Source organism: Cervus elaphus, chromosome 3, assembly GCF_910594005.1.
Source record: "Cervus elaphus chromosome 3, mCerEla1.1, whole genome shotgun sequence".
Lineage (NCBI taxonomy): Eukaryota > Metazoa > Chordata > Mammalia > Artiodactyla > Cervidae > Cervus > Cervus elaphus.
Window position 1 is genome coordinate 36147441 of NC_057817.1, and position 24642 is coordinate 36172082.

Sequence of the window (24642 nt, forward strand, 5' to 3'; positions counted from 1 at the left end):
AAAGTGTATTTTCCCCTCATATTACTTGATATCAGTGCCTGCCAAGCCTTCTTTTTCCTTTGTGAATGTGTTATTTATTCCTTTTCTTTATTTATTTGTTTGTAGTAACTGTTCTATAAGCTTGGAGTTACCATTATCCTTTTTTTAATTTTTTTATTTTTTTTATTAGTTGGAGGCTAATTACTTCACAACATTTCAGTGGGTTTTGTCATACATTGATATGAATCAGCCATAGATTTACACTTATTCCCCATCCCGATCCCCCCTCCCACCTCCCTCTCCACCCGATTCCTCTGGGTCTTCCCAGTGTACCAGGCCCGAGCACTTGTCTCATGCATCCCACCTGGGCTGGTGATCTGTTTCACCATAGATAGTATACATGCTGTTCTTTTGAAACATCCCACCCTCACCTTCTCCCACAGAGTTCAAAAGTCTGTTCTGTATTTCTGTGTCTCTTTTTCTGTTTTGCATATAGGGTTATCGTTACCATCTTTCTAAATTCCATATATATGTGTTAGTATGCTGTAATGTTCTTTATCTTTCTGGCTTACTTCACTCTGTATAAGGGGCTCCAGTTTCATCCATCTCATTAGGACTGGTTCAAATGAATTCTTTTTAATGGCTGAGTAATATTCCATGGTGTATATGTACCACAGCTTCCTTATCCATTCATCTGCTGATGGGCATCTAGGTTGCTTCCATGTCCTGGCTATTATAAACAGTGCTGTGATGAACATTGGGGTGCATGTGTCTCTTTCAGATCTGGTTTCCTCAGTGTGTATGCCCAGAAGTGGTATTGCTGGGTCATATGGCAGTTCTATTTCCAGTTTTTTAAGGAATCTCCACACTGTTTTCCATAGTGGCTGTACTAGTTTGCATTCCCACCAACAGTGTAAGAGGGTTCCCTTTTCTCCACACCCTCTCCAGCATTTATTGCTTGTAGACTTTTGGATAGCAGCCATCCTGACTGGTGTGTAATGGTACCTCATTGTGGTTTTGATTTGCATTTCTCTAATAATGAGTGATGTTGAGCACCTTTTCATGTGTTTGTTAGCCATCTGTATGTCTTCTTTGGAGAAATGTCTGTTTAGTTCTTTGGCCCACTTTTTGATTGGGTCATTTATTTTTCTGGAATTGAGCTGCAGGAGTTGCTTGTATATTTTTGAGATTAATCCTTTGTCTGTTTCTTCATTTGCTATTATTTTCTCCCAATCTGACGGCTGTCTTTTCACCTTACTTATAGTTTCCTTTGTAGTGCAAAAGCTTTTAAGTTTCATTAGATCCCATTTGTTTAGTTTTGCTTTTATTTCCAATATTCTGGGAGGTGGGTCATAGAGGATCTTGCTGTGATTTATGTCGGAGAGTGTTTTGCCTATGTTCTCCTCTAGGAGTTTTATAGTTTCTGGTCTTACATTTAGATCTTTAATCCATTTTGAGTTTATTTTTGTGTATGGTGTTAGAAAGTGTTCTAGTTTCATTTTTTTACAAGTGGTTGACCAGTTTTCCCAGCACCACTTGTTAAAGAGGTTGTCTTTTTTCCATTGTATATCCTTGCCTCCTTTGTCAAAGATAAGGTGTCCATAGGTTCGTGGATTTATCTCTGGGGTTTCTATTCTGTTCCATTGGTCTATATTTCTGTCTTTGTGCCAGTACCACACTGTCTTGATGACTGTGGCTTTGTAGTAGAGTCTGAAGTCAGGCAGGTTGATTCCTCCAGTTCCATTCTTCTTTTTCAAGATTACTTTGGCTATTCGAGGTTTTTTGTATTTCCATACAAATTGTGAAATTCTTTGGTCTAGTTCTGTGAAAAATACCGTTGGTAGCTTGATAGGGATTGCATTGAATCTATAGACTGCTTTGGGTAGAATAGCCATTTTGACAATATTGATTCTTCCAATCCATGAACACGGTATGTTTCTCCATCTGTTTGTGTCCTCTTTGATTTCTTTCATCAGTGTTTTATAGTTTTCTATGTATAGGTCTTTTGTTTCTTTAGGTAGATATACTCCTAAGTATTTTATTCTTTTTGTTGCAATGGTGAATGGTATTGTTTCCTTAATTTCTCGTTCTGTTTTTTCATTGTTAGTATATAGGAATGCAAGGGATTTCTGTGTGTTAATTTTATATCCTGCAACTTTACTATATTCATTGATTAGCTCTAGTAATTTTCTGGTAGAGTCTTTAGGGTTTTCTATGTAGAGGATCATGTCATCTGCAAACAGTGAGAGTTTCACTTCTTCTTTTCCTATCTGGATTCCTTTTACTTCTTTTTCTGCTCTGATTGCTGTGGCCAAAACTTCCAACACTATGTTGAACAGTAGTGGTGAGAGTGGGCAACCTTGTCTTGTTCCTGATTTCAGGGGAAATGCTTTCAATTTTTCACCATTGAGGATGATGCTTGCTGTGGGTTTGTCATATATAGCTTTTATTATGTTGAGGTATGTTCCTTCTATTCCTGCTTTTTGGAGAGTTTTAATCATAAATGAGTGTTGAATTTTGTCAAAGGCTTTCTCTGCATCTATTGAGATAATCATATGGTTTTTATCTTTCAATTTGTTAATGTGGTGTATTACATTGATTGATTTGCGGACATTGAAGAATCCTTGCATTCCTGGGATAAAGCCCACTTGGTCATGGTGTATGATTTTTTAAATATGTTGTTGGATTCTGTTTGCTAGAATTTTGTTAAGGATTTTTGCATCTATGTTCATCAGTGATATTGGCCTGTAGTTTTCTTTTTTTGTGGCATCTTTGTCTGGTTTTGGAATTAGGGTGATGGTGGCCTCATAGAATGAGTTTGGAAGCTTACCTTCATCTGCAATTTTCTGGAAGAGTTTGAGTAAGGTAGGTGTTAGCTCTTCTCTAAATTTTTGGTAGAATTCAGCTGTGAAGCCATCTGGTCCTGGGCTTTTGTTTGCTGGAAGATTTTTGATTACACTTTCGATTTCCTTGCCTGTGATGGGTCTGTTAAGATCTTCTATTTCTTCCTGGTTCAGTTTTGGAAAGTTATACTTTTCTAAGAATTTGTCCATTTCATCCAAGTTGTCCATTTTATTGGCATAGAGCTGCTGGTAGTAGTCTCTTATGATCCTTTGTATTTCAGTGTTGTCTGTTGTGATCTCTCCATTTTCATTTCTAATTTTGTTAATTTGGTTCTTCTCTCTTTGTTTCTTAATGAGTCTTGCTAATGGTTTGTCAATTTTGTTTATTTTTTCAAAAAACCAGCTTTTAGCTTTGTTGATTTTTGCTATGGTCTCTTTAGTTTCTATTGCATTTATTTCTGCCTTAATTTTTAAGATTTCTTTCCTTCTGCTAACCCTGGGGTTCTTCATTTCTTCCTTCTCTAATTGCTTTAGGTGTAGAGTTAGGTTACTTATTTGGCTTTTTTCTTGTTTCTTGAGGTAAGCCTGTGATGCTATGAACCTTCCCCTTAGCACTGCTTTTACAGTGTCCCATAGGTTTTGGGTTGTTGTGTTTTCATTTTCATTCATTTCTATACATATTTTGATTTCTTTTTTGATTTCTTCTATGATTTGTTGGTTATTCAGAAGCGTGTTATTTAGCCTCCAGGTGTTTGAATTTTTAACAATTTTTTTCCTGTAATTGAGATCTAATCTTACTGCACTGTGGTCAGAAAAGATGACTGGAATGATTTCAATTTTTTTGAATTTTCCAAGACTAGATTTATGGCCCAGGATGTGATCTATTCTGGAGAAGGTTCCGTGTGCACTTGAGAAAAAGGTGAAGTTGATTGTTTTGGGGTGAAATGTCCTATAGATATCAATTAGGTCTAGCTGGTCCATTGTGTCATTCAAGGTTTGTGTTTCCTTGTTAATTTTCGGTTTAGTTGATCTATCCACAGTTGTGAGTGGGGTATTAAAGTTTCCCACTATTATTGTGTTACTATTAATTTCCTCTTTCATACTCGTTAGTGTTTGCCGTACATATTGCGGTGCTCCTATGTTGGGTGCATATATATTTATAATTGTTATATCTTCTTCTTGGATTGATCCTTTGATCATTATGTAGTGTCCTTCTTTGTCTCTTTTCAGAGCTTTTATTTGAAAGTCTATTTTATCTGATATGAGTATTGCGACTCCTGCTTTCTTTTGGTCTCCACTTGCATGAAATATTTTTTTCCAGCCCTTCACTTTTAGTCTGTATGTGTCTCTTGTTTTGAGGTGGGTCTCTTGTAGACAGCATATATGGGGGTCTTGTTTTTGTATCCATTCAGCCAATCTTTGTCTTTTGGTTGGGGCATTCAACCCATTTACATTTAAGGTAATTATTGATAGGTGTGGTCCCATTGCCATTTACTTTGTTGTTTTGGGTTCACGTTTATACAACCTTTCTGCATTTCCTGTCTAGAGAAGATCCTTTAGCATTTGTTGAAGAGCTGGTTTGGTGGTGCTGAATTCTCTCAGCTTTTGCTTATCTGCAAAGCTTTTGAGTTCTCCTTCATATCTGAATGAGATCCTTGCTGGATACAGTAATCTAGGTTGTAGGTTATTCTCTTTCATTACTTTCAGGACGTCCTGCCATTCCCTTCTGGCCTGGAGGGTTTCTATTGATAGATCAGCTGTTATCCTTATGGGAATGCCTTTGTGTGTTATTTGTTGTTTTTCCCTTGCTGCTTTTAATATTTGTTCTTTGTGTTTGATCTTTGTTAGTTTGATTAATATGTGTCTTGGGGTGTTTCACCTTGGGTTTATCCTGTTTGGGACTCTCTGGGTTTCTTGGACTTGGGTGGCTATTTCCTTCCCCATTTTAGGGACGTTTTCAGCTATCATCTCCTCGAGTATTTTCTCATGGCCTTTCTTTTTGTCTTCTTCTTCTGGGACTCCTATGATTCGAATGTTGGGGCGTTTCACATTGTCCCAGAGGTCCCTGAGGTTGTCCTCATTTCTTTTGATCATTTTTTCTTTTTTCCTCTCTGCTTCATTTATTTCCACCATTTTATCTTCTACCTCACTTATCCTATCTTCTGCCTCCGTTATTCTACTCTTGGTTCCCTCCAAAGTGTTTTTGATCTCATTCATTGCATTGTTCATTTTTAATTGACTCTTTTTTATTTCTTCTAGGTCTTTATTAAACAATTCTTGTATCTTTTCAATCTTTGTCTCCAGGCTACTTATCTGTAACTCCATTTTGTTTTCAAGATTTTGGATCATTTTTTATTATCATTATTCTAAATTCTTTTTCAGGTAGATTCCCTATTTCCTCCTCTTTTGTTTGACTTGGTGGGCATTTTTCATGTTCCTTTACCTGTTGGGTATTTCTTTGCCTTTTCATCTTGTTTAGATTGCTGTGTCTGGAGTGGACTTTCTGTATTCTGGAGGTCTGTGGTTCCTTTTTATTGTGGAGGATTTACCCAGTGGGTGGGGTTAGACAATTGGCTTGTCAAGGTTTCCCGGTTAGGGAAGCTTGTGTCAGTGTACTGGTGCGTGGAACTTGATTTCTTCTCTTTGGAGGGCAATGGAGTGCCCAGTAATGAGTTTTGAGATGGGTCTATGTGTTAGGTGTGACCTTGGGCAGCCTGTATGTTGACATTCGGGGCTATGTTCCTGTGTTGCTGGAGAATTTGCGTGGTATGTCTTGCTCTAAAACTTATTGGCTCTTGGGTGGTGGTTGGTTTCAGTGTAGGTATGGAGGCTTTTGGACGGTCACTTATTACTTAAAGTTCCATGTAGTCAGGAGTTTTCTGGTGTTCTCAGGTTTTGGGCTTAAGTTTCCTGCCTCTGGATTTCAGTTTTATTCTTCCTGTAGTCTCAGGACTTCTCCAACTATACAGCACTGATAATAAAACTTCTAGGTTAATGGCGAAAAGATTCTCCCCCATTAGGGACACCCAGAGAGGTTCACAGAGTTACATGAACAGGAGAAAAGGGAGGAGGGAGATAGAGATGAGCAGGAGGAGAAAAAGGGGGACTCAAGAGGAGAGAGACAGATCTACGCAGCTGTCTGTTCCCAGAGTGTTCTCCGTATCTCAGACACCTACAAGGATTCACAGAATTGGATTGGGAAGAGAAGGGGAAAGGAGGAAATAGAGGTGTTCTGAGGTAGAAAACAGAGAGTCAAGATTGGGAGAGAATAATCTTCAGTTTAAAGATAGGGCTTCTCTTTTTTTTTTTTTGTAAGGTTATAGTGTAGTGAAAATGAAAATGAAGAGTAGTAGAGGAGTACTAGAGGACTTTAAAAGAAATAAAAGAAAAAGAAAAATAGAAAATAAAAGAGAAAACGGAAAGAAAGAAAAAGAAGAAGAAAGAAAAAAAAAAGAAAAAGAAAAAAAAGAAAAAAAAACAAAAAAAAAGGAAGAAAAAAAAAATTTTTTTTTCCCCTAATTAAAAAAATCGTAAAAATCTATGAAAATGAAAGTTAAGGAGTAATGGGGGAGTAATAGGGAATTTTAAAGGAAAATAAAAGAGAAAAAATAAAAAAGAAAAAATATAAAAAGAAAAAAAATTTTTTTTTTCCTTACTTAGAAAAAAAAAAGTAAAAATATATCTAGGAATTTCTCTGGAGCTGTTGCGGTCAGTGTGGGTTCGGCTCAGTTTCATATAGCTCCTCGTTTCAGCTTACACTTCTCGATATCTACAGGGCCCTTCCGGTGAAGTCGGTGTTTTCTACAGGGATTTTAATCTGTTGCACCAGTCCCTTCTGAAGCGGTTCCCTTTGTTTATTTGGCTTCTGTTTGCCGGTCTCTTCAGAGCCTCATTTCCGCCCTGACACAGGCGGGCGGAGGTGGACTCTTATTCAGGTAGCTAGTTCCCTTGCGCTGCGGGGAGGGGCTGACGCTGCGGGGAGGGGCTGACGCTGCGGGGAGGGGCTGGCCCTGCGGGGGCGGGCTGGCGCTGCCGGGAGGGGCTGACGCTGCTTTCTCCGTCTGCGCTGCTCAGGCTCCCGGCTGTTCTATATGGAGCGCGCCCCGCGCTGCGCTAGGTTCCAGCCCTCGGGTGTTACACAAAAGCGCGGAAGGAAAAGCTGCGCCTGCTCTCTGTGCCTTCCCCGTCAGAGCGGTCCAGGCAGCGAGGGGCTTGATGGGCGCGCTATCCCCAGGTGTGGCACACTCACTCCCTTCCGCGGACCCAGTCTCAGTTTCCGCTGACGCCAGTCGGGTGCGCGCGCCTTCCGCCCTCTGCGTCCCCAGCCCCAGTCCGCGCCCGCGCCGGTCGGGTGCCTATGCCCTGTGTCTCACCGCGACCTTCCCCTCCCCCCTGCCTCCTGCCTCCGGTGGGGCTGGGCCCGTCCGCAGCCTGCGAGCTCTTCTCGGGACTTTCTCCGTCCCTTTGTTCTGCGAACGGCAGGCAGTGTGTTCCGGCCGGTTAATTTTCTCTCTCTCTTTTGGTCTCCCACAGTTCAAGTTGGCACCTCACAGAAGCTCCCTCCGATTGTCCTCAGGGCACTCAGGCCCGGACCCTAGCCCAAGCAAGGCCGCCTAAGACTCCCTTCCCGGGACGGGTCTCCGTCCTTAGCTCTTTTGTCTCACTTTTTATCTTTTATATTTTGTCCTACCTCCTTTCGAAGACAATGGTCTGCTTTTCTGGGCGCCTGATGACCTCAGCTAGCGATCAGAAGTTGTTTTGTGAAGTTTGCTCTGCATTCAGTTATTCTTTTGATGAATTTGTAGGAGAGAAAGTGGTCTCCCCGTCCTACTCCTCCGCCATCTTGGCTCCTCCCCCCTATCCTTTGTTTTTTAAAGGAATTTCCAGAAGAAGGCGAACTATCCAAATTTATGCAGCAAAGTTCATCTTTTCAGTTGACTTTTCCACCATAAATGAACAATATGAACTATGCCAGTCTTTAAAAATAGTGCATATGCATGTGAGAAATTCTACAAGAATAAGGAAAGAACCACCCAAAAGAATCAGAAGTAATAGCGCCCTTCACACTTACATGATTAGAAATTGTGTCTGTTCCCACTAAACAGACAGGAAAACCTTCCCATTCATAAGCATTGATGTACACAGGCAGGTCTTGCCTCTAAATAGTTATCAGTAATAATAATAATAATAAATAAGGGGAATAATTATCCCTATATTGAGCACTGCTTCACTGTTGCTTAATGCATTTTAAAAGTAGAATCAGAAAGGATCTAACTGCATCCCAGAACAAAGCTCAAGAAGATTTATAGGAATACAAACATATGTAGCACCCCAAAAGGTAATATTCACAATATTCACAAATGTAATATTCACATCCAGTCAAAAATTATCAAGCACTCAAAGGTGCAGAATAGTATGACCAATACTGAGGGGAAAAAATCAATTTGTCAAAACTTGACTAAGAATTTTGCTCAGATGTTAAAAACAGACATCAAAACAATGATTGCAACTGCATTCCATATGTTCAAGAAGTTGAGCAGAGGCATGCAAATTACAAAAAAAGACCCAAGCTAAAGTTCTAAACTATAGCTTGTGAGACAAAAGATACATTGAATAGGATTACTGTAAAATTAGACATTGCAGAAGAAAAGACAAGTGAATTTGAAGACAGCAAAAAACAAAACAAAACAAAACAAAAACCCAAAATGAAACACAGAAAGGAAGAAACAGTATTTAAAGAACTGAGCCTTAGGCAGCTATAAGACAATTTCATTCAATTTCATATACGTATAATTAGAACCCTTAAAGGAGAAGAAGGAAAAATAAAAAAATACATTTGAAAAAATAATGGCTCCCAAGTTAGCACATTTGATGAAAATGATAAACTTGCAGTCCCCAAAATTCAATGAACTCCAAAAACAAGACACAGAAAAAAATCACCTCAGGGTACACCATAAACAATTCACACAACAATAGTGATCGAGAGAGAAAAGCATAAAAACAGTCATTCCAAAAATACCCCATATATAGAAGATAAGGATGACATATCTTTATTGGCAAAACACTCAAGGAATAAGACAATAGATCAAAATCTTTAAATTATGAAAGAGAAAAAAAAAAACCTCAACTGAGAGAAGGGAATAGGGAACAAATAGCAGGATAATAGACTTGAATGTAAACATATAATTATATTAAGTATAAATGGCATAAATATCATAATTAAAAGAGAGATAAGATTGGCTGATCACTTCAGTTCAGTTTACTCACTTAGTTGTGTCTGACTGTTTGTGCCCCCATTGACGGCAGCACCCCAGGCCTCCTTGTCCATCACCAACTCCTGGAGTTTACTCAAACTCATGTCCATTGAGTTGGTGATGCCATCCAACCATCTCATCCTCTGTCGTCCCCTTCTCCTCCCACCTTCATTCTTTCCCAGCAACAGGATCTTTTCAAATGAGTCAGTTGTTTCAGCCTCAGCATCAGTCCTTCCAATGAACACTCAGGACTGATTTCCTTTAGGATGGACTGGTTTGATCTCCTTGCAGTCCAAGGGACTCTCAAGAGTCTTCTCCAACACCACAGTGCAAAAGCATCAATTCTTCAGCCCTCAGCTTTCTTTATAGTCCAACTCTCACATCCATACCTTACTACTGGAAAGACCATAGCTTTGACTAGACAGACCTTTGTTGGCAAAGTAGTGTCTCTGCTTTTTAATATGCTGTCTTGGTTGGTCATAACTTTCCTTCCAAGGAGTAAGCGTCTTTTAATTTCATGGCAGCAGTCACCATCTGCAGTGATTTTGGAGCCCCCCAAAATAAATCTGTCACTGTGTCCATTGTTTCCCCATCTATTTGCCATGAAGTGATGGGACTGGATGCCATGATCTTAGTTTTCTGAATGCTGAGCTTCAAGCCAACTTTTTCACTCTCCTCTTTCACTTTCATCAAGAGGCTCTATAGTTTTTTGCTTTCTGTCATAAGGATGGTGTCATCTGCATATCTGAGGTTATTGATATTTCTCCTGGCAATCTTGATTCCAGCTTGTGCTTCATCCAGCCCAGTGTTTCTCATGATATACTCTGCATATAAGTTAAATAAGCAAGGTGACAGTATACAGCCTTGACGTACTCCTTTCCCTATTTGGAACCAGTCTGTTGTAAGATTGACTGGTAATTTTCCCTAATTGTCCTGCTGCTGCTGCTGCTAAGTCGCTTCAGTCGTGTCCAACTCTGTGCGATCCCATAGACGGCAGCCCACCAGGCTCCACTGTCCCTGGGATTCTCCAGGCAAGAACACTGGAGTGGGTTGCCATTTCCTTCTCCAATGCATGAAAGTGAAAAGTGAAAGTGAAGTCGCTCAGTCATGTCCAATTCCTAGCGACCCCATGGGCTGCAGCCTACCAGGCTCTTCCTTCCATGGGATTTTCCAGGCAAGAGTACTGGAGTGGAGTGCCATTGCCTTCTCCACTAATTGTCCTAGGTTATAGAAATTTTAATACTAGTACTTACACAGCATTTGGTGATGGGGGATACTTCCTCAAACAGTCTGTTTATAGTTCTTCTTCACGTGATGCTTATAATCTAGTTTTGTTTGCAGACAAGTAAATAGACAATTAGAACATAGCTTAATAAATCCTTGGGAAGTGGAGCTTGGTTTTTTCTGTATACTTGTATATGAATACTGGAAATAACAATGGTTTAAAAGTTATTAATTCAATGGCCACAGCTTGTACCATTTTAACTACAATAATGAAAAATTTCCTCATCTGCTACAACATAGAAAGAGTTTCTACTAAACAATTGGTCATTTTTAATTAAAAATTAAACAGCAACTATGGGGGTCTCTCGGCAAACCCATTTTCTGAGCATTTACCATTTTCCAACTTTTTCTCCCTGTTAGGTCAGTTCTCAACTGGAGCCAATTTGTTTCTCTGGGGGCACATTTGACAATGTCTAGAAATATTTGGGGTTGTCACAACAGGGTTGAGAGACTCCTGGCATTAAATGCATAGAGGGCAAGGATACTGATGAACATTCTAAAATGTACAGGGCAGCAACTCCATAACTGTCTTCTTTTAAAAAGTATGGAATTTGAAACCAAAGAGATTTGAGTCTAACTTGATATGTGATCTGGGTTGAATTACCTAATTTTTCTAAGTCTTATGGGGGAAAATGCATAAATAAATAAGGTAACCTTTCTAAAGTCCCTTGTATAGTGTTTGGTATGTCAAAGGAATTCCATAAGTGGTAGCTATAATTGTCCACGTGCAGAAATGCCTGATTTAGATGGCATAGATTAGTTTATTCATGACATATTCACCAGTAGGAAAGGAGAAAGGAAGAGAGACAAACAATGTGAGATAAGAAGAGAGATAAATAAATGTTGTGATATTCATCACAACAGTTCTAGTCTGGAATAATGAAAAAACTCTGGTGTCAGGGTTTGTAGAAATCCAGTTAGTTACTTAGATACTGTGTAACATTTATCTTTTAAAAAAGGAAAGAAATAATGCTCTTTACTTAACACTGTGCAGATTATAATGACATAAAATACATATCCCATACATCTTTCTGCTTCTTTAAAACCAGAAAAAACAATCCTGTTCCTAGGACATTGTTTCCAAAAACTTAAAGCAGATCGAAAAAAATCAAATGCTCCACTGCAAATACTACTTTGAATGACAAACATTCTGTGATGAAAATGAAATATCTATTTTGCCTGCAGTAGGCAGTCAGATAGTCAGTTAAACTGGTGCCGTTCTATTTTCTGTTATTTGTATGAAGGTAGGCATGGCACCTGGGCTTCCTAGGTGGCGCTAGTGGTAAAGAACCTGCCTGCCAATGCAGGAGATATAAGAGATGCAGGTTCAATCCCAGGGTTGGAAAGACCCCCTGGCAGAGGGCCTGACAATCCACTCCAGTATTCTTTCTTGGAGAATCCCATGGACAGAGGAACCTGGTGGGCTACAGTCCATAGGATTGCACAGAGTCATATGACTGAAGTGGTTTAGCATGCACACACAGGCATGACTCCTAAGGTAAAGATGCATTCAGAGCTGCAAGGCAATTGGAATGACTCTAAATTACAGTATACTAAAGGTAACCACCAAATAGTCGTGGGTCAAGTCCATTTTTGCTTTGTTTAGAGTAACAGTAGGATTAATTTAGAAAAACACCATGAGAAGTCTGTAATTCTGTGATGAATAAAAATGACACTTGTGAGCAAGGGGTAGATGAGAAGGGGATGGATTGTGGAAGAATTACCATCATCAAGCTGGATAATTTCCTTGGCAAAAGTAAGAAAATCTTCCTTGGACAAGACTTCCACATTTGTGGTGAGCAGATGGACCAAGGGCATGAAACAGAGGTTTGTCATGAGAGGTCAACTCAGAGTGAACAGTATTTTCATTGTTGAGAGCTCAGAGGAGAAAGGACAGCCAGGGACTCAATTGACAGTGTATTTCTTTATGTTTGTGAAGATTTATTCATCTAATTCCTTTATTTTTTATATTCATACTTTTTCTCTCCCTTGGTTGGATTTGGAGAATATCTGACCGCTTCCTCTTCTTTTTCTTTTTTTTTTTTCATATTGGTTATTGAGAGGAGCAATATGGAACCTGCAAATTAAACAGATGGATTTGGGTAATGAGAAAGGAGTTCTGAAATGATGACACTTTTTGCTGCCACTGAGCTTTATCCAACTTAACAAGCCACACGATGACACAGCTGGATTCAGAGCTACAATAAATGCTGAGGAAGATAACTGTGAATACATGGGGCTATTTGGGTATTTATAAACAAAGGGCATATGAATACTGTGAAACTACCCGCAGAAAGTCTCATAAAAACAATGGCCCACAGAAAGGGGTAGATCCAAATTTTGTGGTGGCTGATATTTACATAATTTGGTGAGGCCCTTTATGAAAATTAGGTACAAAAATGAATACTGAAATGAAAAAAAAAAATGACGATGACTACCCTAACTTTGGAGACTGCGATCCTTTTTTTTGTTGTTGAATTTCTTTAGGTGATTGTCAGAAATTCTCCCCCAGAAGTGTTTGTAGATTGCACCTTTGCTTTCCACTCTAAACTCTCAATAACTCCTCGGGTGCACAAGAGGCCTTGCAAATGAGGCCTGGCCATTAAGCTTCATTGGTAGCATCCTCTGCCTACGAGATTTTCCCGCTGTAGTTTACTTTATCTTGTTTGAGAAACCTAACATTACCATGATACATAAGTAACAGAAACTTTTCATCTGATGCTTGCCATTTCATTGTAAGAACTAAAACCTCACACACTTATCCCCTATCTGGACCTCGGCCGCGCAACTTGAGTCCTAGGCTTTACGGGTACTGGATGGCGTCCAACTGGGCCTCGGGCGACTCACCACGCTGCGCGCCCACAGCGGGAGCCCGCAGGGACCGCACTCCGCGTGCGGCTGGGAGCTGGGGGCGGGCCGCTCGCTGGAGGGCGAGCCCGGGCCGCGCCTCCCGCTGATTGGCCCGGCGCGGCCCCTGGGGGCGGGCTCTCCCCCGCGCTAGCCCGGCCCGGGGTGGCTATCTTGGCACCGTTCCTGCTAGGTCGGCTGGCTTCCTCGCGCTGGGCTGGACTGGTGTGGAGGGCTTCTGAGGGCGGTGCGGGCGCAGGAAGCGAAGCGAGGCTGCGGAGAGCGAGCCAGGGGCTGCGGGGCTGCAGTGAGATGAAGCAGCGGCTCAGGGAGCGAAGACTGGCAGTGTGGCGCGACGGGCCGGCCCGGGGCCGAGGCTGCTGCTCCGCAGGCTGCTGAGACGCCGCGGCGGCCGGCGCGGAGAGCGACGGGCGAGAGGGAGGAGAGGCAGCGGAGCGCTGAGAAGCCGGCGGGACGGCGGGCGGCTCGCGTTGGCCTCCCCGGTCGGGATCCCCCCGGTGGAACCATGCGGGTGGTCAAGTGGCTGACGGGGCTGCTCTACCAGCTCTCGCTGTTCATCACCAGGTCTTGGGAAGTTCACTTCCACCCCAGGCAGGGTAAGGTCACCGCGGGGCGCCTTCAGCAGCGAGGTGGGGCGCGGGCCAGAGGGGGCGGGAGGACGGAGGCGGGGGGAGCGACTCTGTCCTCTGGGGGACCGTAGCCCTGCCGGGGCTCTCGGGACTCCGGGATCCGTCAGCCCGAAGCATCCCCGGAGGTTGCGGCTATGCGGAGTTCCTAGGAATCGCGCGCGCAGGGACCACGTCTCCCTTCGGGGACCACGCGGCGGGGGCGCGTGGGGCAGGATGGCGAGCGCGCCAGCGGGGCACGAGTTGGCGGCCACAGGGAGGAGAAGAGGGACGCGGGAAGGAGGTGGCTGCTGAGGACCCTGAATGTCAGAGTCCCTGCTTGGGGAGGGTGGAGAGAATCGGGGGTGTGGGAAAGCAGGCAGGCACACTCACAGAGCGCACGTGTGTGTGCGCGCGCGCGCTGGCCAGCGTGTGTCCATTTGTCGCGCCCGGCCGGGGATATGGGGACCTGGGGCCTCGGCTCTTTGGAAAGGAAGTCTGGTTGAAGAAGTTCGAGGCTGGGAAGTTGGAAACGGTTGGGGGCTCAATGGCCGTATCGCTGTGATTGCAGAAGCCTTAGTGAGGACACTGGCCTCCTACGAAGTGGTGACCCCCGCGCGGGTCAATGAGTTCGGCGAAGTGTTCCCGCAGAGCCACCACTTCAGCCGGAGGAAGCGCAGCTCGGAGAGTCTGGAGCCCACACCGTTCAGAACCCACTACCGAATCCGCGCCTACGGGCAGCTCTTCCAGCTGAACCTGAGCGCCGACGCGGCCTTCCTGGCTGCGGGATACACCGAGGTGCACTTGGGCACCCCTGCGCACCGGACGGAGGAGCGCAGCGCGGCGCCCCCAGACCTGCGCCACTGCTTCTATCGCGGCCAGGTCAATGCTCGCGAGGACCACACAGCCGTCTTCAGCCTCTGTGGTGGCTTGGTAAGCGCCCCGGGGTCCCTTAGCGTTTTCCTGGGATCCAGTTCAGTAAGCCGGGCATTGGCTTTTCCCGAGTGCGCGGTTGGTGGACCCAAGCTATCAGAGTGCGCCACCAGAGGGGTTAACACCTAGATGAACCCAAGCCAGAGGCCACTCCTTCCTGCAGGGGGAGAAGGATATGGAGGATCAGCCTGTCCCTCCCTGCTGGGCACAACTGACCCTTTTTTGCAAAGCTGTGAGAAAAAGTGTCAGATGCTGAGCTAGTCGGGGAGGCAGGCAGGGCTCTCTGCCCTGACTTGAAGTGCGGTTTCCAGCAGGAGGGCAGGCTCTTTCACTTACACATCCATGCTGGACTCTCTGTTGAGGCCAACTCCCCTGAATTTACTTAAGTATGTTCTTTGAATGAAGAATGATAGGAGAAAAAGAATGAATATAGGGTTTGAAAAGAGTTGTTCCCCCACCCCCACCCCCCGCTAGTGTGGGGATAATCATTAATTTGTGAATTACAGGATAGGGAAAAGGTTGAATCTGTCTGTTTAAAATGTATACTTAAAAATGTAGAGCATCTACAAAGATCTGGTGCCAGCAAATGAGAAATGATTATTAGAATGACAAGAGTAAAAGATGTGGATTTTGTAAAACTCTCATTGCAGAGAGAGGAAATAAAATGAAATATTGGATTCTGTGTTTTATTTGCTTTTCTCCGTCTAAAACAGAGATTCTAAACCTTCTTTTGTTCCCCCCATCAACTTTTTCAGCATTCTAGAGGAAACCCAGAACCTCCTGTCAGCATAATTTTACTGTAAAGTAGCATACATGTTCTTTAATTGGCTTCCTTTTAAATACTAACAATAAGCAAAATGTTATAAGTATTAGCATTTGTGATATCGTAATACTTTCTTCTTTATTAATGCATTAAGTAATATCTATTGGGGAGAAGATTACCTACTTCTATACTTTTGTGGCGGTAAGGAGAATAAATTATCCAGATCGTTTCATATTGCAGTATGTTAGTGTTGAAGTAGCTATTATTTTGGGGCTTCCCTGGTGGCTCAGTGGTAAAGATGCCACCTCCAATACAAGAGACACAGAGGATGAGGGTTCGATCCTTGGGTTGGAAAGATTCCCTGGAGAAGGGCATGGCAACCCACTCCAGTATTCTTGCCTGGAGAACCCATGGACAGAGGAGTCTGGAGAACTATCATCCATGGGGTTACAAAGGGTCAGACACATCTGAAGCAACTGAGCGTGAATGCGCAACTATTATTTTGTTGCTAACAGAGTCACAATGTCTGTAGTTTTACCTGCAGTCATAATTGAAGGAAAGGCTAAGTATCAGAGTTTAGGGGAAATAAAGATGTAACACTTTTCTACCCAAGTTCACAGAACCTTTAGTTGTGAACACTTAATGTTAAAACATACATGAACTTACTTCATGTAAGTTTGTGTTCAAGAAGACACTAATAATTTGGCTACAGGATTCTCTCCAAGTATTCTGGCTTTTGTTCGTCAAAATTTAGAAGAATTTCAGAACATCAACATTATTTACTTTTTGATGAAGTAGAAAATTGATAACAGTTCCCTCTAGGCCAAATGTAATACTTCCTTTCAGGTTAATTGATGTAAGATGTCTTTCTGGGTGTGAGTATTGGTTATTACTAAGTAGATTTGGAATGTCTGTTTGTTCTTTTCCCTGCTATTATCTTAGTGTGTGTATATATATATGATATTACATATATATATCTCAAGATATTTTATATATGTATATAAAATTATTATTTTGATTTATACATACAAGGAATGCCTTCAACAATTTTCTTTCCTTTTCTTTCTATAGATAAATGTAAATTTACCTATATAAATAGATAAATTTCTATTCTCCGGGGATCTTCCCAACTCAGGGATCGAACCCCGGTCTCTCACATTGCAGGTGGATTCTTTACCAGCTGAGCCACAAGGGAAGCCCAAAATAATAGCTAATATCTGCTATAGTACTAATATCATAAGTGAAAACAATCAAAGAAATGTCACTAATCTCATTAGTGATTCAGACTTATAACTGGTCCAGATCACACTTCTAAAAGATTTTTAGATCCTGGTACCGCTAGTTATTTGCTGTGTTACTGGAAATTTTCTATCTCTGCATGACTGATGTCTTCAACGCAGAAAAAGAAAGTGAGATAAAGCTGAGTTATGTAGGTATGAAAAATATGTTTTTAAATGTTAAATCAAATTAAACTCTGATAATATCAATAAGTCTATCAAAAGCAAAGTACATACATAAATTAATAATACAGGATAACTAGACAACTATGTCCAAATTGATGAAATGATAGAAAAGGGTGAACTTCTGTTAAGACTTAAAAACATTTTCAAAAAGGAGATGCTGAAAAATAATTTGAACTACTCCAACATTATGAATCAACATGAGCAGAAACATCATTCCTAATAACGTTTCCCATCTGGACTTTTTTCCATGCCTTAAATACTAAATCAAGAAAACATATTGACCATGGCAGGTTTGTGGTAGTAAATCTATAGGCTTTAGAGTCCGTTTGTTATAACACCAGATTTCTTTTTTTAATCTCAGATTAGTCTTTAGATCCAGATAAAGTTGCATTACCCACAACCTGAACCAGCTGAGTTTCTGCAGATCCACCTTGAGGCAATGCCCAGGTTGTCAGTAATGCTCACCTACAGCCCTGCTCCTGCTCGCTTCCCAACTCATCTCTAACTTTGTATGTGTGCTGCTGTAATGATCTGGCTTTGATCTCTGTCAGTCCGTTAATGGCTAAAGTTGAGATTTACTGAAGGATATTTAGAGCGAGTCTTACTGAGGTTCTCTTTTTGTGGTTGCTCTTTGCTTTTAGTTTTGCTTTTAATCAAGAATTGATGTTGTACTCAATCAAATGCTTTTCCTAAATATCTTGAATGAGTGAGACCTCCTCATTTTTTTTCCCCCACTAATGTTCATTATCTTGAACATTGCTGGATTCAGGCAAATGTTGACCATTGATGAAAATGACCTCATACAGGGCCATAAAGTGCTCTGAGGCCTTTGTATTGCTTGAGAGGAGCGTGGGGAAATCATATTGTCCTCTAGTTCCTCTGGCATCCAATGTCCTTTGTGCCTTGGTCTCTCTGCATTTTTCTGGCACCAGCAGCTATATTCTGAGCCTGAGAACTTATGGCTTTTCTTTGTTCAGTTGGGTTTCACTGACTCATTCCCTCCTGGGTTCTCTCTAGTGCTGTGTATCCCTCTGAGTTCTGGCTGCAACACCTGTTTGATTTCTTGTCTGCCTGATGCAATGTGCAGCCCTCAACACAGGGTCACCTAACTCCTGTGCAGTGCTGTCCCCATGTAAGGTGGTTTGGTGATGTCATCGGTAATCTTCCAGACCCCACTAAGGCTCTGAGACCCTCCAGGACATGGGGACTTGATTCCTTCCCTTGCCAGACTCTGCCATGCCTCTTAGTTCAGTGTGTATGTGAGAGGGCCTTGCAGAGAGAAATCCCTCCCCGAATCCTGTGTAGCACGCTGAAGCACTTATCTTGGCAGTCCCCCTGGACTATCTAACTCACCTTCTGCCTCCAGACCTTAACCCCCCAGTAGAAGAGTTAGCGCACATGCCTCCTTCCAACTGTTCCCTTTGCACCCATCCTTCTTTTCTTCCTGGAATGCCCTAAGTTCCCCTTTCATGTCTCATTCACTTGATTTGTTCCCCTTCCATCTTCTCACTTGAAGTAGCATCTGCTCTTCCTTTCTCTGGTGGCTGCTGAGGAACTTGACTTTTCGAGGAAGGGAATAAAAAACAAATTACTATTTTCCAAACACCTCCGAACATACAACCTTTAAAAAAATTGACACCACAACATAATTATTGATTCCTTTTAGTTGCTAGTGTTGCAACTCAGATATATGAACTAAAGCTTTCTTTTAATTTCTATATAGCTATATTTCCCCTACTTCTGGAAGTCTTAGGTTTTACATGTTTTTCTCTTTCACTAAACTGCTGAACCATAACTTGTATTGTTTAGTTTTCTTAAGTGTTTTGGGCCCAAGAACCAGAAGGGGCTATGAGTCTGCCAGAAATTTTCTTTGTTTCATGTGGGTATAACTTTTGCTTTTCTAACCTTACCTTCCCTGTAATCTTTTTTTCTCATAAGTATAAGGATTTATCACATACTCAAACATCTCTGATTATTTTGATGTTTCTAAAATCTATAGTAGATATGAAAATAGAGACAAATCATAAAGTTATCTATAAGCAATATAATGGCTAATCAAACTCTGTTTTTAGTTCATTGATAAGGTCACAGACTATATAGTTATCAGGCCTTAATACCCCTAGATTCAACTACAGACTTTTTTTTCATGGTCATATTATCTATCTTCTCATAATGTTGATACACAGTTACCAAAGTAGAGGTCAGTATTCCATAAGATATAATATTTGGGGCATATCCTTGTCAGGATGGCATCTGTAAATTGTACAGAGACGTTCCTGACAACCCCTCTCTTACATTACCTGGTGGGTCCCCTTCTTCCAGAGGCCCTCAGGGACTAACCCGACTGCCTAGACAATTAACTTCACTGTTTCTTGGTGGGATTTGAAGCAATGCAGTCTTTTTGGTTGAAAGAAACAGTTTCCAGATGTCATAAAACCAGACGTTGCATCTGGCTTTTACAGTATTCTCACGGAGTAGCTTGCAGTGTCTGTGTGTACTTTTTTGAAGTTTCTCATGTGAACCATTCTGCAGCATGTCAGACACTAATGCCCTCTGATGACTGATTATTGAGGTGCTCTAGTAACTCCTTGTTCAGACAGGAAATAGCTGCATGGAAACTCTCAATAGTGTCTTTACTGTGTTCTGTCTTCTTGTAAAACTTTTATTTTCTAAAGTTTCTATTTGCTCAGAAGTCATATAGCCTTAGATCATTACACATGCTATTCTGTATTTTTTTGTTGGTAAAATTCACAAGGACCCCTTTTATTTATCCCCATACTCAGTTAAATAAACAACACTAGGGAGAATTTCTTATGGCTCTGCCTTTAACATTGTAGTGTTAGCCTAGGTCCTCAGATGGCAAGGTGGGGTTAACTGGGGAAGTGTCTGTGTTAGAGACAGGGAGAGAGGAGTGGAGTCTGAAACCGGTGAAGAGAGGATGACAGTGTTGGGTAGAAGTACCCCAGGTTGCAGGGAAGTCTAAGCAAGGTTCAGCAAAGCTCCCCCTCAAGACTCTTTGTCCGGCAGAGGAATCCCTTGCCTCCTAAGAGAAAGTTTCCTCGCCATAGCCAGGCCACATTTGGTTACTGACTGAATGGGTGCATGGGAGATATTGCTGGGGCACAAGCATGATGGATTTCAAAGCCTACCGTGGGAGTCCTTAGCTAATTATGCTCAGCCTTCTCGGCCACCACATAGTGACGTCAGGCACACACACACACACCTCCACTCAATGAAATAGTCTGTTAAATGCTGTTAACAGAGGCGTACAAGAAGTGCTGGGTGAACTTTGAGAAAGGCGCAAGTCAGAGTGTTATGAGACCTAGGCTGTAGGAGGCTTCTCAGCTGGATTTGGAGGGATGACTAAACACTTGGGGATGTGAAAATTCAAGGGCTGCTTGTGGGTCTCAGCTGCTGAAGCGCAGAGTGGCTTGTGGAGTAAGGGAGAAAATTAAGGTTAAGTTCAGATTAAGGCTTGGAATGTATTATGAGAGAGTGAGGGCTTGAACTGTGGGTGGTATGTTAGTCCAGTGTGTTAGGAGTGGTCTCCCCTTATGCGCATTGTGCAGGGAGCAGAGGCCCTGAGAAGACCTCCGTTGTGTAAGGACGACCCCTGTGTGGGCAGGGGAGGGGAGCCGCTGGAAGTAATGTGGGTGCAGTGGCGAGAAGCGTGGGTCCCTGTGGGCAGTGCACTTGGAGACCAGTGTTTCTTAGCTGGGGCAGTTCTGTCCCCTAGGGAACATTGGCAGTGTCTGGGGAAACAGCTGGTGTCACAGCTGGGCAGGGGGCAGGGGAAGCTAGTGGCATCCAGTGCATAGAGGCCGGATATGTTGCCAAACATCCCACGATGCCCAGAACAATGAAGCATACCAAAATGTCAATGGTGCTGAAGTTATGCAACCTTGTAGGAGACCTATTAGAATTTTGGACCAGAAGAGCAGTCAAAAAATATGGTTCTAGTGACTCATGACTTAAATGACTGAGTGATCCTGTAGCCATTAACCAAGAAAGTCAATACCAGGAGGAGGTGGCAAGAAAGAGATACTTATTCTAGAAACATGTTTAATTTTACCATGGGTTTAATCTTCAGAAGGATTTGAGTTCATATTTACTCTTCTCTTTGTCTAGCATGTCCTTTTCCTAAAACTCCTACTCATTTTACTAGAGCCATCCCGAGCCTTCCTTTCTTTGCCCTGATCTTCTCTTGGAAGAGCTGACCAGGCCTACCTTCATTCCACCACCAGACTTTATAATCATCATATATGGAATTGTGGTTATCTGTCCACATTTCTGTCATTTATAGATTTTAAGTAAGAGAATGATAGTCCTGTTTACTTTAGCATCCAGTATAGCATATATAAATGTTCAGTACTTGAATGAATGATCTAATGCAACTTTTATTTATATGTTCCAGGTAATTTGGTTAATTCTTTTCTGTAATTCAGTGCAAGAAAATTATTTTATCAATTTTAGTTGAAATACTTGGACATATTTAAAATTTTTTTTGTATAGATTGAATCTTTTTCAGATATCCAAGTCAGTGGTGTTCCACTTATTACTTCATTTATATGGCTTGGAGAAGGAAATGGCAAACCACTCTAGTATCCTTGCCTGGAAAATCCCATGGACAGAGGAGCCTGATGGGCTGCAGTCCATGGGGTCACAAAGAGTCGGGCTTGACTGAAAGACTAACACTTATATGGGCTTACACTGCACCTTTGTTACTTGTGGCTTTATTTCTGTTTATCTTGTAACTGCTGTTTCCCATAATATAATGTTAATTAAGCTGTCCATTTCATACTAATATTTAGAGGAAGAAATAGATCATTCTTTTCAAACGATCCTTATCAGCCCTTTCTAATGTACCAGCCACTGTTATATAAGACATACAGTCATGTCCTTATTACAACAGCAGTAAGTCTATTAATTAAAAATATTCATGAGTTACATAAGTGCTTTTTTACCATAGTAACAGAATTGGAAAGGCATACCTAACCTCTTGACTCCCTCAGTCCAAACGTGACACACACCACTTCTATGTACATTTTGTTGATGAAAACTTGTTGCTTGGCTCTGCCTAGATGTCAGGGGCTAGAAAATAGGGGATGGTGCTGTGCCCACGAGGAAGAGAGGAGAGTAGATTCTTGTGATCACCAACACTTTTCACTGTAGGCTGTTTTTCTGTATACCAAGTATATCTTTGCTTTTCTCTTCTTACACTTCAAATGTGTTTATATTGTATATAAGGAGACAAGCCTTCAGGGGCACTGTTTCTGCTCATATGTAGGATCTCTGGGTAATGCACGGTCTTGGCCGTAAAGTTCAGATGTGGCTTCTTGTGGTTTAGCAATTACTGAATTAAAAGGTAAATTATCTGCACTACCCCCAACACAATATACAGCATGACTGTAATTCAAATTTTAACTTCCTGCAGAATGTTGGGGTAATTCTGAGGGTCTGTAGATTATTCTACAATGAAAGTGTCCAGGTCTTCTTTAGTCTAGGCCCATGTATCTTGGACAATGTAATCTCAAAAACCAGGTTGACTTCTGATGGGAAGTCAAGTTTTGATAATTGCTTCAAATTAGTTTCCTATGACAGTTACCAAAACCTAAAAGGCATTTACATTAAATCTGTGAATTCCAAGACTCTTCTATGAAGAGAAGCAAAATACTGAATTCTCATCTTACTGGTAAACCAAATTCCACCTGTATTAAAGAAGTATTGGTAGAATAAACTTACTGTATATTATAATTGTTAGAGAAAAATGTAAAGGGAGACATAACGAGTGATAAAGATGATATTTGCTTAATAATGGAAGAGTGCCATATGTCAGAATAATTGTAAAGAAATTGAAAATTTAAAGTGAAACTAGGAAAATATATGCTGTAAATATGACAGATGGTCTGGCAGGTATATGATATGTGTCCTTCTAGCTATTATATGTATAATACATATAAATCTTTGTTAAGTAATACTACTTTATAATGTTTTGATGGTAGATCATGAACATCTTTCCATTATACATCTATGGAGTAGTTCTTAATCATTTCTTATTGTTGTAATTTATAATTTGTTATAATGACTTTAGGCCTTATGTCTTCACAGATATTTTAGTAAGAGGTTAGGAGAGACTTTTCTGAGGATCACTACCCAGACCCCGCAAGAGTATGGCCATTTCTTTGACAGTTCTCTCCACTTCTAGTGAGTCCACGTGACTTCAAACACATCTTAGTGCCTCCAGGAAAGAGAAATGTTGCAGAATTTCCTCCTTGTTAGTGATGTCACTGGGACACTGTTTATATAGCTGAGTCATTTGACTGCATGAATCTTGGGTAGATGGAACCAGAGTCTGTCTGATATTCTTAATCCTCATGGGTCAGGATGTGGTGAGAGCATTGTCTTTTTCGGTGAGTATCAGCAGTGTTTCCTCTCATGTTCACACTGGAGATCTGTAATTGTCCTGTCGAGTGGGGAATAAAGAATGCCACCAGAAAACTAGCCAATCTGATCACATGGACCACAGACTCAACTAACTCAATGAAACTAGGCCATGCCATGTGGGGCCACCCAGGACGGACGGGTCATGGTGGAGAGATCTGACAGAATGTGGTCCACTGGAGAAGGGAATGGCAAACCACTTCAGTATTCTTGCCTTGAGAACACCATGAACAGTATGAAAAGGCAAAATGATAGGACATTGAAAGATGAACTCCCCAGGTCGGTAGGTGCCCAATATGCTACTAGAGATCAGTGGAGAAATAACTTCAAAAAGAATGAAAGGATGGAGTCAAAGCAAAAACAACACCCAGTTGTGGATGTGACTGGTCATAGAAGCAAGGTCCATGCTGTGAAGAGCAGTATTGCATAGGAACCTGAAATGTTAGGTCCGTGAATCAAGGCAAATTGGAAGTGGTCAAATAGGAGATGGCAAGAGTGAATGTTGACATTCTAGGAATCACCAAACTAAAATGGACTGGAATGGGTGAATTTAACTCAGATGACCATTATATCTACTACTGTGGGCAGGAATCCCTTAGAAGAAATGGAGTAGCCATCATGGTCAACAAAAGAGTCCAAAATGTAGTACTTGGATGCAGTCTCAAAAACGACAGAATGAATTCTGTTCGTTTTCAAGGCAAACCATTCAATATCACAGTAATCTAAGTCTATGCCCCAACCAGTAATGCTGAAGAAGCTGAAGTTGAACAGTTCTATGAAGACCTACAAGACCTTTTAGAACTAATACCCAAAAAAGATGTCCTTTTCATTATAGGGGACTGGAATGCAAAAGTAGGAAGTCAAGAAACACCTGGAGTAACAGGCAAATTTGGCCTTGGAGTACGGAATGAAGCAGGGCAAAGGCTAATAGAGTTTTGCCAAGAGAACGCACTGGTCATAGCAAACACCCTCTTCCAGCAACACAAGAGAAGACTCTACACATGGACATCACGAGATGGTCAACACCAAAATCAGATTGATTACATTCTTTGCAGCCAAAGATGGAGAAGCTCTATACAGTCAGCAAAAACAAGACTGTGACTCAGATCATGATCTCCTTATTGCCAAATTCAGACTTAAATTGAAGAAAGTAGGGAAAACCATTAAACCATTCAGGTATGACCTAAATCAAATCCCTTATGACTATAC

General features: G+C 41.6%; 1 protein-coding gene across 2 annotated transcripts in view; it reads left to right on the forward strand.

Moving 5' to 3' along the window:
* Nucleotides 1-346: 346 nt before the first annotated feature.
* ADAMTS20 (ADAM metallopeptidase with thrombospondin type 1 motif 20) overlaps nucleotides 347-24642 on the forward strand; it is a 202783-nt gene continuing 178487 nt past the window's right edge. Inside the window, exons 1-3 of one of the 2 annotated variants that reach the window (XM_043886575.1) lie at nucleotides 347-358; nucleotides 13451-13824; nucleotides 14405-14766. In XM_043886575.1, the coding sequence (XP_043742510.1) occupies nucleotides 13734-13824; nucleotides 14405-14766 (453 nt within the window). In that variant the 5' untranslated portion in view covers nucleotides 347-358; nucleotides 13451-13733. Of the gene's footprint in view, nucleotides 359-13425; nucleotides 13825-14404; nucleotides 14767-24642 lie in introns of those variants that run through there. The other variant, XM_043886584.1, reaches the window with a different exon arrangement.